General features: G+C 43.6%; 1 protein-coding gene across 3 annotated transcripts in view; it reads left to right on the forward strand.

Moving 5' to 3' along the window:
* Positions 1 to 630: 630 nt before the first annotated feature.
* The window catches only part of bod1l1 (biorientation of chromosomes in cell division 1-like 1), an 88799-nt gene continuing 75076 nt past the window's right edge, over positions 631 to 14353 (forward strand). For 2 of the 3 annotated variants that reach the window (XM_070870911.1, XM_070870912.1), the window contains exons 1-2: positions 631 to 791; positions 11657 to 11781. In XM_070870911.1, the coding sequence (XP_070727012.1) occupies positions 675 to 791; positions 11657 to 11781 (242 nt within the window). In that variant the 5' untranslated portion in view covers positions 631 to 674. Of the gene's footprint in view, positions 792 to 11656; positions 11782 to 12572; positions 13233 to 14353 lie in introns of those variants that run through there. The other variant, XM_070870913.1, reaches the window with a different exon arrangement.

Below are 14353 nucleotides of genomic sequence, written 5' to 3' on the forward strand. Positions count from 1 at the left end.
TTTCCATTCCCTCTCTCCCCTATTCTCGCTCCCCATTCCCTCTCTCCCCTATTCCCTCGCTCCCCCCATTCCCTCGCTCCCCTATTCTCTCTCCCTATTCCCTCTCTCCCCATTCCCTTTCTTCCCTATTCTCTCTCCCCAATTCTCTCTCTCCCCTATTCCCTCGTTCCACTGTTCTCGCTCCCCATTCTCTCACTCCCTATTCCCACTCTCCATTCCCTCTCTACCCTATTCTCTTTCCCATTCCCTCTCGCCACTATTCTCGCTCCCCATTCCCTCTCTACCCTATTCTCTCTCCCCATTCCCTCCACCCTTTCACTTGTCCCTTTCTCCCCCATTCACTTCTATTTTCTCTCTTTCCCCATTTCGAGAGCGGAGGATAGTGAGAGAGAGCCCCATTCCCTCTCTATTTTCTCTCTTTCCCCATTCCCCTCTCTCTGTTCTCGATGTGCAAGCCGTCTTTATGAAGTCACTCTAATTTGGTTACTTTTTCTCATCAAAATGGTTCAGTCCCGCTCCCTTTTGAGCATTCGCTCCCCGCTCTGAGGTCCGGAGGTCACCTGACCAGAGGCCCGCGACCGGACGTGACGTGACCTCCCGGCCCAGGGTTCCCGCGCAGTGTTCGCGCCTGCGCGCGCCGCTCGATTGCGGAGGCAGTGACGTGGGTCGGAGCGATGGCGGCTCTGGCGCCGGGAGACCCCAAACTGGTCGCCATGATTGTCAACCACCTCAAGAACCAGGGTCTCTTCGACCAGTTCCGCCGCGACTGCCTGGCCGACGTGGACACCAAGGTAAAAGGGAAAGAGCGGGGCTTGCGGCCTGGAGCCCTGGGCTCGCGGCTGGATTGGCCGGCGGTCAACGGAGTGCGAACCGAGCCGGTGTGTGGGCAGCGGGCTCCCGGCAAGTTGGCCCGCCGCCGGTCCCTCGGTGAAGTGAGCGGCCGCTCCCAGCGGTATGACCCGTCCCACTGTGTCCGACCCACTGTGGTCGAGCTCGGAGTGGTGGGAGATTGAGGAGAGGGACTGGGAGCAGCAATCGGAACCAGGCGTCATCATAACATCAGAGCTCGGCTGTTCAGCAGTCTGCTCCTTAAAACCTACCTCTGACCGAGCTTTAGGCTATCTGTCCTAATACATCCTTGTGGTTTGGTCAAATTTTGTTTGATAACGTTCCTGTGAAACGCATTGGGACGTTCTTGCTATGTTATAGGTTCTATGTAAATGCAAGTTCAATTTAAAGTATTGAGGGATATGGAGCCAAGGTAGGTGAATTGAGTTGATGCACACATCAGCCATGATCTAATTGAATGGCAGAGCAGACTCCAGGGGCTAAATGGCCAGTTTCTGTTCCGAATGGTCGTCTTATTCCCGCCCCCCACTTCCCTCAGCCAAGCGAAAAGGACATTACTGAGTGGGTGAAGACCTCTAGAAAAGGGTGGGGGGTAATGGCCAACCAATAATAGGATTTGGGTCTTTCAAGTGTTGGGAGGTAAACATAAGAAATATGAGCAGGAGTAGGCCATACGGCCCCTCGAGCCTGCTCTGCCATTCAATAAGATCTTGGCTGCTCTGATCTTGGCCTCTTTCCTGTCTGTTTCCCAGAACCCTTGACTCCCCTGTAGTTCAAAAATCTGTCTATCTCCACCTTAAATATAGTCAATGACCCATCCTCCACAGCTCTCTGGGATAGAGAATTCCAAAGATTCACGACTCTCTGAGAGAAGAAGTACCTCCTCATCCTCGTTTTAAATGGGCGACTCTGTATTCTGAAACTATGCCCACTAGTTCTAGATTCACCCACGAGGGGAAATCCTATCTGCATCTACCCTGTCAAGCCCCCTCAGAATTTTATATTTTTCAATAAGAACACCTCTCATTCTTCTAAACTCAGGCCCACCTCTCATTCTTCTAAACTCAGGCACAACCTACTCAACCTTTCTTCATAAGACAACACCTTCATCTCAGGAATCAACCTGTTGAACCTTCTCTGAACTGCCTCCAATGCAAGTGTATTCCTCCTTATACAGGTTGGACCTCCCTTATCCGGCACCATTCCCGGCCACTCTGACATGAACAAATTGAAGTCCTTCCTTGCTGCTGACTCCTGCAATCGCTGGCCTTACCCCGCGATTCACCATCTGCGCCCGCCCCTGCGGGGTTTCTCTGCTGCACTCCCAGCCCCAAGCCAGTCAGCCCTGCTATTCCCACGCTCAATACCTGTACCATCCAATTTAGCACGTCCGGCAAAATCCCTTATCCGACCAGGTCCCGAGGGTGCCGGATAAGAGAGGTTCAAACTGTAGCAGGAGACAAAAACTGTACGCAGTACTCCAGCTGTGGTCTCACCAACACCCTGCATAGTTAGCAAGACTTCCCTACTTTTATACCCCATCCCCCTCCATCTGCAAAATCTTTGCCCACTCACTTAACCTATCTCTTTGCAGATTCATTGTGTCCTCCTCACAACTTGCTTTCCCATATATTTTTGTATCATCAGCAATTTTTGCTCCCTTGCACTCGATCCTTTCATCCAAGTCATTAATATAGATTGTAAATAGTTGAGGTCCCAGCACTGATCCCTGTGGCATCCCACTAGTTACAGTTTGCCAACCTGAAAATGACCCATTTATCCCAATTTTCTGTTAGTTAACCAATCCTCTATCCATGCTCATATATTACCCCCAACACTGTGAGCTCTTATCTTGTACAGTAACCTTTTATGTGGCACCTTATCGAAGAAATCCAAATACAGTACATCTACTGGTTCCCCTTATCCACCCTGCTCGTTAGATATCAAAAATATCTAGTAAATTTGTCAAGCACCGTTTCCCTTTCATAAAACCATGTTGACTCTGCTTGATTGTATTATGATTTTCAAAATGTTTTGCTACTACTTAATAATGGGTTCCAGCATTTTCCCAATGACAGATGTTAGGCTAACTGGTCTATATTTTCCTGCTTTCTGTCTCACTCCTTTCTTGAATAGGGGCTTTGCATTTGCGATTTTCCAGTCCGCTGTGGCCTCTCCAGAATCCAGGGAATTTTGGTAGATTACAAATAAACATTTGATTTGAATTTCTTTGAATATCTCTGCAGCTACTTTTAAGACCCTTAGATGCATGCCATCAGGTCTGGGGACTTGTCCACCTTTTGTCCCATTAGTTTGCCGAGTACTTTTTCTCTAGTGATTGTTTTAAGTTCCCCTCTCCCTATAGCTGCTTGATTATTATTATTGGGATGCTTTTAGTGTCTTCTATTGTGAAGACCGATATAAAATATTTGTTCAAAGTCTCTGCCATTTCCCTGTTTCTCATTATTAATTCCCTAGTCTCATCCTCTAAGGGACCAATGTTTACTTTAGCTACTCTGTTCCTTATATACATGTAGAAGGGATGCCAATGGTAGTAATCTCTGGTTTATCAGCGGTGTTACCTGATGGCCAGTATAGGAGCATCCAGATTAGAGCAGTACATGCAATATAGATGTAGAAAAAGATGTAGCAGGAAAAGAGTTCAGATTTTAGCTAAAAAGAGCTGTACCAACAGGCTAGTCTTTACCTGAACAGAGCTGGGACCATTATCCACATGTGAAAATTAACCAAAGCTTTAATAGAGAGTTTAAACTAATGTGGCAAGGAAGAGGGGAAAGCAAGAGCGTATAGCAGGTAGCTTTGAAGGAAAGCAAGCACTAAAAGGAAAGTTAATAAGGAGTTTGAAGAAGGTTCAATCAAATAAGATAAAGAAATCAGGATGTGGAAATGCAAAAATAAGCAATTGCCAATCCAAAGAAATTCAAATCAAAAGTTTATTAAAGTACAGAGTATGGGAAACTGTCGGGGGAAAGTATGATATTAAGGCAACAGCTGAAATATGGCCGCAGCTGGTCAGAGGTTTAGCAGTTACATGGGGCCCAAGTTTCCACATGATTCGCGCCTGATTTTTAGGAGCAACTGGTGGAGAACGGACTATTTTAGAAATCGCAATTCTCCACATTTTTTTTTCTGCAGTTCTAGTCAGGTAGAACAGTTCTAGTTTAGAACAGAATTTTTTCTTCAAAAGGGGGCGTGTCCGGCCACTGACGCCTGATTTGAACGTTTCCACAGTGAAAATGTACTCCAAACTAAAGTAGAATGGAGCAAGTGAAGATTTTTGTAGAATTGAAAAAACCTGTTCTACACATTAAAAAATCAGGCGCAGGTTACAAATTAGGCGTCCAGAACGAGGTGGGGGGGGGGGGGGGGAGGGCACTCATTAAATTCGACAATAAATCCTTATTTATACTTCTACAAATATTATACAAATAAATCCAACCTGAATAAACATTTATAAGCCAAGAAAAGATTAAATAAACCATCTTCCTACCTGTGTGAAAGTGCTTCAGCCAGGGAGAATTCTGCAGCCGTTCGTGCCGCTGAGCGGGAGGGGGGGAGAAAGCCGTTCGTGTCGCTGAGTGGGAGAGAGAGAGAGAGAGAGAGAGGAGGAGGAGGAGGAGGAGCAGCAGCAGCAGGAGAGGGAGGGAGAGAGAGAGGGAGGGAGTGGGGGTGAGGGAGAGGGAGAGTGGGGGTGGGGGAGGGAGGGAGGGGGGTGGGGAAGGGAAGGGAGAGGTCAGGTCGGATCGGATCCAGTCCGGGAGTCGGGTCCAGTGGGGGGGGGCGGGTCGGGGAACAGGAGCGCGGGTCGGGTCAGGTCAGTCTGGGGGGGGGGGGGGGGGGGGGGGGAGCGGGTCTCGGGTCGGGTCTGGTCGGCAGGGGGGGGGAGAGCGGGTGTCGGGTCTTGTCGGGGGCGGGGAGCAGGAGCTGGCCGTGGGAGGAGCCTTATTCACTCAGCCCCAGTGAGGCCATTCAGTCGGGGCTGCGTGCTTCGGGCCCCTCCCACACAGTTCGGCGCCTGGAGCTATACTGCACTTTGTGCTGACTGTAGCGCGCATGTGCAGAGGTCCCGGCACTGTTTACAGCGCCGGGACTTGGCTCCGCCCCCCCACAGCTCGTGCTGGCTGCGCCGAGGGCCAGAGGACCTGTAAGTAGGTGGAGAATACCGAGGATTTTTTTAGGCGCGAAAAACGGGCGCCCAGCTCGGAGGGGCGCCCGTTTTTTTTCTTGTAGAAACTTGGGCCCATAGAGTTTAAAAACAGACCAACCACTGTCTGAGGTGGAACCGGACCATTTGCAACCTTGGTTTTTTATTTGATCCAGAGATGGTATTTATGTTCCACACGAGCCATCTCCACTTTTTATCTTTTCCTTTCAGCATACCCTTCCATTCCTTTCTCTCTCATGTACTTATCTAGCTTCCCCTTAAATGCATCTCTACCATTCTGACGTAGCGAGATCCACATTTTCACCATCCTGAGTAAAAATGTTTCTCCTGAATTTCTTATTAGATATATTAATGACTCTCTTATATTTATGGCCCTTAATTTTGGGCTCTTCCACAAGTTGGAACATCACCTCTACGTCCACCCTATCAAACCTCTTCATAATTTTAAAGATCTCTATCATGTCGCCTCTGTCTTTCTGGAGAAAAGTGCTTTCAGCATGTTCAGTCTTTCCCCTCAGTTCTGGTATAATCCTAGTGAATAATTTTTGCACTTTATCCAGTGCTTCTAAAGCCTTTTTATAATACAGAGACTAGAACTGTGCATAGTACTCCCAAGTATGGTCTAACCAAGGTTTTATACAAGTTGAACATAACTTCCCTACGGAAGGAAGTATGATGTCAGAAGCTGGTCTCGGGATCAAATAGAATACTAAGGTTGCGAATGGTCCGGTTCCACCTCAGACAGTGGCTAGGGAGAAGGATGGAGTCGGTGGCTAGGCATCAGAATTTGTGGCAGAGACTAAAGACAATGGCTTTGTTTTCCCAATATTAGTTGGAGAAAATGTTAGTACTGGATGTCAGTTAAGCAGCGTGGCAAATCAGAGACAGTGGATGGGTCGAGAGAGGTTGTGAGGTAGAGCTGTGTTTTATCAGCATACATGTGGAACCTGAAGTTGTGTTTTCGGATAGTGTTATGAAGGGGCGGCATGTAGATGAGAAATCGAAGGGGGCCAGGATAGATCCTTGGGGGCTTCAGAGGTTACAGTGTGGCAGCTGGGGAAGAAGTCATTGCAGGTCATTCTCTGAATATGACTGGATAGAATAGAATGGAACCACACTGCTGGATGACAGAGGAGAGGCATTGGAGGAGGATGGTGTGGGTGACTGTGTCAAAGGCTGCAGACAGGTTGAGAAGAATGGGAAGTATAGTTTACTGCTGTCACAGTCATGGGATGTCATTTGTGACTTTGATAAAGGTTGTTTCAGTGCTGTGGTGCGGTAGAAACCTGATTGGAGGTGTTCACATACGGAGTTGTGGGAAAGAAGGGACAAAGTAGAGTAGTGAAGGGAAGTGTAAAGTGGTGTCCTCCAGAGATCGGTATTAGGACCACTACTGCTCTTGATGCATATTAATGACCTGGACTTGGGTATACAGGGCATAATTTCAAAGTTTGCAGATGACATGAAACTCGGAACTGTAGTAAACAGTGAGGAGGCTAGTAATAGACTTCTGGAGGTCATAGACAGACTGGTGAAATGGGCAGGCCCATGGAAAATAACATTTAATGCAGAGAAGTGTGAAGTGATGCATTTTTGCTTGGAAGAATGAGGAGAGGCAATATAAACTAAATATACACTTTTAAAGGGGGTGCAGGAAAAGAGAGACCTGGGGGTGTTCATACAGAAATCTTTGAAGGAGGCAGAACAAGTTGAGAAGGCTGTTAGAAAAGATTATGGGATTCTTGGCTTTATTATTATAAGCATAGAGTACAAAAGCATTTAAGTTGTGCTAAAACTTTATAAAAACTGGCTAGGCCCCAGCTGAAGTATTGTCTAATTCTGGGCACCACACTTTAGGAAGGATGTGAAGAGAGGGTGCAGAGGAGATTTACTAGAATGGTACCAGGAATGCGGGACTTCAGTTACATGGAGAGACTGGAGAAGCTGCGGTTTGTCTCCTCCGAGCAGAGATGGGGGGTGTTCAAAATCATGATTTTCGAGAGTAAAAAAAGGAGAAACTATTTCCCGTGGCAGAAAGGTAGCATAGATCTACGATAATTGGCCAAACAACCAGAGATGAGGAGAATTTTTTTTATGCCACCCGTTATGATCTGGAATGCACTGCCTGAAATGGTGGTGGAAGCAGATTCAATAATAATTTTCAGTGGGGAATTGGATAAATATTTGAAGAGGCAACATTTGCAGGACTACGGTGAAAGAGCAGGGAAGTGGGATTGACTGGATAGCTCTTTCAAAGAGCTGGCATGGGCCAAATTGGCTCCAGTGCTACATAATGCTATGATTCACTCATTACCTGTGGGTTTATGTTGTGCATCAATTAGTGGGCACATCCCTATCTTAATTCTATTATTTGTGACTATAGAATACTTACTATTTATTTTTATATTTTTTGATCATTCGTTTTGTAATTTCTCTTTGCCCTCAGAATTTAAAAAAAAACTTTCCTGACCTTCGTATTCCCTTTTGTCAACCTTGTCTTTCTTGTGTCTGTACTTAGTGTATGTCTTTCTTTAGATTTCATTTTACCCATATATATGTATTCATCCATGGTGCATTATTGACTAGTTTGTCCTTGTTTTTTAGTGGAATATATTTCTCTTGAATTCTCGATCATTTTTAAAAATATTTCCCCCTGCTGCTATATCACTTGTTTGTCATTTTTTTCCACTTTACCTCTTGCCTGATAATTAGCTTTATTTCCAATAAATTCTTTAAATCTTTTTCTTACTTGTCTCTCGCGATTATTATCTTAAACTTTATTATGTCGTGATCACTATTGTATAGATGCTCCCCTGTGCTTACTTCTCTTATCTGTTCTGGTTTATTTCCCATTACTAGATCTAGCAGTGAATTCTCTCAGGATTATTATGTTCTGGGTAAGCAAGGAGTTCTGTACACACTTAAAAACGTAATTCTCTTTTCCCCTTTCACTACCTCTTCTATCCAGTTTATTTGGGAGTAATTGAAATTTGCATGATTATTCTACATCTTTTACTGATTTCATAGATTTGCCTATTTCACTTCCCTTCTGCTATGAGGTAGTCTGCAATATACCCCAATTAGTGTGATTAAATGTAGTTGGGAAAAGCAAGTGATCGGTTAATCACTACTGGGCGTATGCTATACTCTGCTGGATAGTGGAAAGGAATAAATCTAGACAATCGAGTAGTGTACTAGCAGTAGAACTATAACTATGACATTTTTATTATCTAAAATAGATTGAGGAAAATGTATATGGAATATGTTCACCATTATTAGCTCAGTCAGAATGTTCCTTATCCAACAAAGAAGAAAGCAGCACTACTTGAACTGGTTCTGGGTAATGAAGCAGAGTAAATAGTTGACTTAAAACTGAAGGTGTATTTGAGAAGCAGTTAACTCAATACAATTAGGTATAATGTAAGGATAGAAAAGAAAAAATAAAGTTGAAGGCTAAGGTTACTTGCCTAGAAAAAAAGCAGATTAAAATAGACCACACTTAGATTAAATAAAAGGTAAAAAAATAGGAAATAGTACAAATCGAGCTGATTCCCAGATGGAAAAATGGAATGTGTTGAAGACTCGGTCGGCTACCATGGAGTTTAAGTCAAGTTTGGAACTAAAAACTATATTTGGTGCTTATAGTGCAAATAAAAAAGCCAGAGAAAAACATGGGAAATATATATAGGAGAACCACAAAACAGTTCCATAAGTTGAAGGAGTCTGTGGGGCATTGGAGCTCAAACAATGCCATTGTGGCTATTTATTTAAATGGTCTAAACTATAGAAACATAGAAAATAGGTGCAGGAGTAGGCCATTCGGCCCTTCTAGCCTGCACCGCCATTCAATGAGTTCATGGCTGAACATGCAAATTCAGTACCTCCTTCCTGCTTTCTCGCCATACCCCTTGATCCCCCTAGTAGTAAGGACTTCATCTAACTCCCTTTTGAATATATTTAGTGAATTGGCCTCCACTACTTTCTGTGGTAGAGAATTCCACAGGTTCACCACTCTCTGGGTGAAGAAGTTTCTCCTCATCTCGGTCCTAAATGGCTTACCCCTTATCCTTAGGTTGTGACCCCTGGTTCTGGACTTCCCCAACATTGGGAACATTCTTCCTGCATCTAACCTGTCTAAACCCGTCAGAATTTTAACCGTTTCTATGAGGTCCCCTCTCATTCTTCTGAACTCCAGTGAATACAAGCCCAGTTGATCCAGTCTTTCTTGATAGGTCAGTCCCACCATCCTGGGAATCAGTCTGGTGAACCTTCGCTGCTCTCCCTCAATAGCAAGAATGTCCTTCCTCAAGTTAGGAGACCAAAACTGTACACAATACTCCAGGTGTGGCCTCACCAAGGCCCTGTACAACTGTAGCAACACCTCCCTGCCCCTGTACTCTCATCCCCTCGCTATGAAGGCCAACATGCCATTTGCTTTCTTAACCGTCTGCTGTACCTGCATGTTAACCTTCAATGACTGATGTAAAAAATGTTTTTAAATAGTGTCATGGGATCTTTTATGCCCACCTGAGAGGGCAGACGGGGCCTCAGTTTAATGTCTCATCCGAAAGGCGGCACTTCCGACAGTGCAGCACTTCCTCAGCACTGCACGGTAGTGTCGGCCTAGATTTATGTGCTCAGGTCCCTGGAGTGGGACTTGAACCTACAACCTGCTGACTCAGAGGCGAGAGTGCTACCCACTGAGCCACAACTGAGTGTGAACTAGCGATTTAGTACTGTACAAGTCCTGATTTTGAGATATTTTGGTACATAATTTACCACAGCGCTCTTTTTTCTAGATTACATTAAGGTTCACAAATATATCAGTCACATGAAGTGTATTGCAATATCATTTGTAACAAAATCAGTGATCTAGTGAAAGTGGGTGCAATTGCCACTAGATGGAGACTGTGTCCTAGTAAAAAAAAAATATTTTAATCATGATGGGGCAGATTTTTTTGTCGAAAGACATCTGCCATTAGTAAGACTTACCCCTGCACCCTTCAACTCAAATTTCTTTTGTCCACTTTGCTGAAAGTGCGGAAAGCGCAATGAGCAGAACCTGAGTGAACAACAACTTGCGGTTATATAGCACCTTTATAATAAAACATACAGGAGCGTTATCAAACAAAATTTGACACTGAGGCATATAAGGAGATTTTAGGGCAGAAGAGGGTTTTTTTTAAGAAGCGTCTTAAAAGAGGAAAGAGGTTTAGGTCTGGAATGCCAGAGCTTAGGTCCTTGGCAGCTGAAGGCACAGCCACCAGTGGTGCAGCGATTTAAAGTCACGGATGCGCAAGATGTCAGAATTGCAGGAGTGCAGAGTTCTCGGAGGGCTGGAGGAGGTTACAAATGTAAGGAGGGGCATGGGCATGGAGTAATTTGAAAACAAGGATGAGAATTTAAAAATTGAGGCGTTGCTCAACCGGGATCGAATGTAGAGCACAAGGTTAATGGGACTCAGTGCAAGTTAGGTTACGGGCAGCAGAGTTTTGGATGAGCTTAAGTATATGGAGGATGGAAGATGGGAGTCTGACCAGGGTGCATTGGAATATTCAGGTATAGAGGTAACAACGGCGCGGATGAGGGTTTTAGTAGCAGATGAGCTGAGACAGGGACAGAGTTATGGAGATGGAAGTAGCGTGCTTGGTGATGGAAGTTCATCTCCAAGTCAAATATGACCCAGAGTTGGTTTAGCCTCAGGAGAGGGATGGAGTCGGTTGCTAGGGAACAGTTTGTGGCAGGGACTGAAAGCAGTTTTGTTGGAAGGAAATTTCTGTTCATCCAGTACTGGGTGTCGGACAGCCAGTCTGACAATATAGCGAGGTTGAGAGAAGTGGTGGTGAACAATCTTCACTAAATTTTTTTGGCGCCATGTGGGCCATTCAAAATACATGGTTTTTGCATTATAATGTACGGCTGCATCGGATCCCTGGAGTGCTGCACAGCTTAACAGGAACATTGGTGGTGTAGAGCTGGGTGTCATCAGTGTGCATGTAGAATCTGGCGTGTTTTTGGATTATGTCGCCGAGGGGCAGCATGTAGATGAGAAATAGGAAGCAAAACCAACTGTGTATATCTTTAACAAATCAGATTGAAGGATTGAGAAATAACCTTTGGTAGGACTGAGAAGGAAGTGTAAACTAGAGTGCGTGAATTCAATATCAAATCAGGTACAGAAAGAGAAATAGAAGGAAAGATAGATTGGATTAAAACAAAGGAAACAGAAAGGAAAAGTTTTTTTAAGTCAATTTACATTTTTAAATCTCCAATAACAATTATACTATTACTGTGAAATCTTAGCTGGGTTTTGTTCAAAACTTTACATCAAAATTTGAAAATGCTGAGGCAGTCCACCTGACTGCCTTTATGTGTACTGGTAAAAATAGGGCTATAATTAAAATTTTCACAGGCACATGATGCCAGTGAACCCTGAGCAGTGTTGCATGCCTGTATTGCTCTAAAAGTAGATTTTGGATATCAAGCCAGTGTCAGTAGTATAACAAGCTTATTTGATCTATTTTACCATTGTCTTTCCAGCATTAAAGTCTGCCCTACACTTGCTCCAAATTTACATGTACACAAAGCAAAGTAGTAAATTATTCTTTTCTCTTTTTTTAGCCTGCTTACCAGAACTTGCGACAGCGAGTGGATAACTTTGTGTCCAACCATCTCGCCAGTCACACGTGGAGCCCTCATCTCAACAAGAATCAGCTGAGGAATAGTCTTAGACAGATGGTCCTACAGTAAGTTTCAGAAAGCAGCAGTTGCTTTCTCTCCGGTTTTAAGAATAGTTACTGTGTAAGATTTTTATTTATTTAACAAAATTCTGTTAGAGTGCCCTTAGATTTTCTTTGAAAATGTTGCAACCAGTAAGCTGATAAGTTGTTGAAACACCAAGAAAAATACAATAGAGAAAATTAGTTGTAAGTGTGATTTTAGTTTGGGCAGAACAGCTTCAAGTTATGGCAACATGTTTTCCCGACTCCCACAAATGTAGGTTTTTTTGAGGTGATTCTAGCTTTGTTTTTATTAAAAGCAAGAAGACAACAAGGGCATTTATTTTTAGAATGCTTTTCTTTCCCCATTAATTCAAATGACATATTTTCACAAGATAAACAATTGTGTTTGTGTAGTGCTTTTAATGTAATAACATGTCTCAAGCTGCTTCACATAGAGTAATAGTACTTCAGGACTTTGAGCACATTATCTAGGTTGACATGGTTGCATTGCTGAAGATGCTGTCTTTCAGGTGAGACATTAAACTGAGGCCTATCTGCGTGATCAGGTGGACATATTAGACGCTATGCACTACTCAAAGGAAGAGCAAAGTGTTTCCTGGCCAAAGTTCTCCCTCAGTGTCAGCCGTGGCTCAGTTGGTAGCATCCTCGCCTCTGTCAGAAGGTTCTGTGTTCAAGTTGCACTCCAGGGACTTGAGCACAAAAAAATCTAGGCTGACACTCCAGTGCGGTACTAATACACTGTCAAGTCTTTTGGATAAAAAAACGCATGTGCTGTATTATTGTCTGTCTTTCAGATGATGCGTTAAACTGAGGCCTCGCCTCGTCTGCCCTCTCGTGGGTATTAAAGATACCATGACACTACTTCGAAGAAGAGCAGGAGAGTTATCCCTCAATCAACATCACTAAAACAGATGATCTGATCATTATTACATTGCTGTTTGTGGGAGCTTGCGGCGCGCAAATTGGCTGCCACGTTTCCTACATTACAACAGTGACTACACTTGAAAAAGTGCTTCATTGGCTTTTAAGCGCTTTGGGACACTGGTGGTCGTGGAAGGCACTATATAAATGCAAATCTTTCTTTACACTATCAAAAGAAGATTATTTATGTCCTATGCTGTTTGTGGGACATTGTGCAGAAATTGGCTGCCAGGTTTGCCTTCATAACAGTTGACTGTACTTCAAAAGTAATTATTTGTTGAGAAGCACTTTGGTGTATCCTGAAGATATGATCAGATACTACATGGAATTAGAAGAGGTTACCAAAGGTGTGTTTTAAGATGGGAGGCAAGGTGGCAAAGTTTAAGAAGGGACTTTCAGGTAGTAGCACCTATGCAGCTGAAAGTTCTATCACTAAGTGAGGATTGTCGCAGGGAGAATGCATAATTGGTTAGAGCTGGAGGACTATGTGGTGCAAGCTGGGACTTGAGGTTGGAAGAGGTTACAGCGATAAGGTGAGGACATGAGTGTTTTGTAAACAAGTATTTTGAATTCTTTGCAAGTACCAGTGGAGAATGATGGGTGAACAAGAATTAATGCAGGATAGGAAGTGTATGAGGGAGCTTTGGATGAGTTAGATTTTGCTAGGAGCTTCAGAGATAAATATTTAAAATTTACTTTAAATATTTTGAAGCTGCTTTTCTATGTAAGTTACCAAAATTTCAAGGGTTCAAACTTTAACTCTATTACTTAAATATTTCTGGCAAAGTTCTGCTTTTCATATGAACTGCTCTACCAAATGTTGCAGGTTGTACAGATAACTGTCGAGCTGAGATATACCCGATGGCCATCACTACTGGAACAGTCTGTTCAGAACTGTGGGAGCAACATAAACATAATAAACCTGAAGTTATTGTACCCATTTATCTAAATCTTTGAACCTAATCACTTTGAAAAGGAATCAATTAGTAGTCTTAATTTTTAAAAGCATGATAATTTTTTTAAGTTTGTGCTTTTTCAATTTCACTCTTATAAATTCCCCAATCCACATCCTTTGCCTTCTCTGCACCTGTGGTTTCGATCTCTGAAAAGGCTATCTCTGACCACTTCATCTCCCTTATCATTCACATCCCCAACCCTATTTAATCACATTAGTTTTCACCATTTGGCCAGGGAAAATTTTATTCTACCAGGAAAGGTTTCTGCTATTCTTATCAAAACAACCCTAGCTGCAATCATAATTGACATCCTGTTATTGTAACTGAATTGCATTATCCCTTCATAACCTTTGCAACACACGACACACTTGACCATGCTATCTCCAAGTGTCTCCTCTCTCATCCAGTTCTGCAGATTTGCCAATACAGTTCTGTTCTTACTTATCTGAATGTAGCCAGCACATTTCAGGCGATGGCTGCTCTTTATTTCCAGAAGGATCTATCCTTGGTGTTCTCATCTTCATTGACTTGCTGATCTTGGGCAACATCATCTGCTTCCACATGTACATCGATTATACCCAGCTCTACTCCTCAACTTCTTGACTGTTTCTGCTGTCAGACTGATTGTTTCAGATCCAGTCTTGGGTGTGTTATAACTTCTACCACTCAACATTGGGAAGGCTGCAGCCATTATCTCC

This window comes from Pristiophorus japonicus, chromosome 2, assembly GCF_044704955.1.
Source record: "Pristiophorus japonicus isolate sPriJap1 chromosome 2, sPriJap1.hap1, whole genome shotgun sequence".
Classification (NCBI taxonomy): Eukaryota; Metazoa; Chordata; class Chondrichthyes; family Pristiophoridae; genus Pristiophorus; species Pristiophorus japonicus.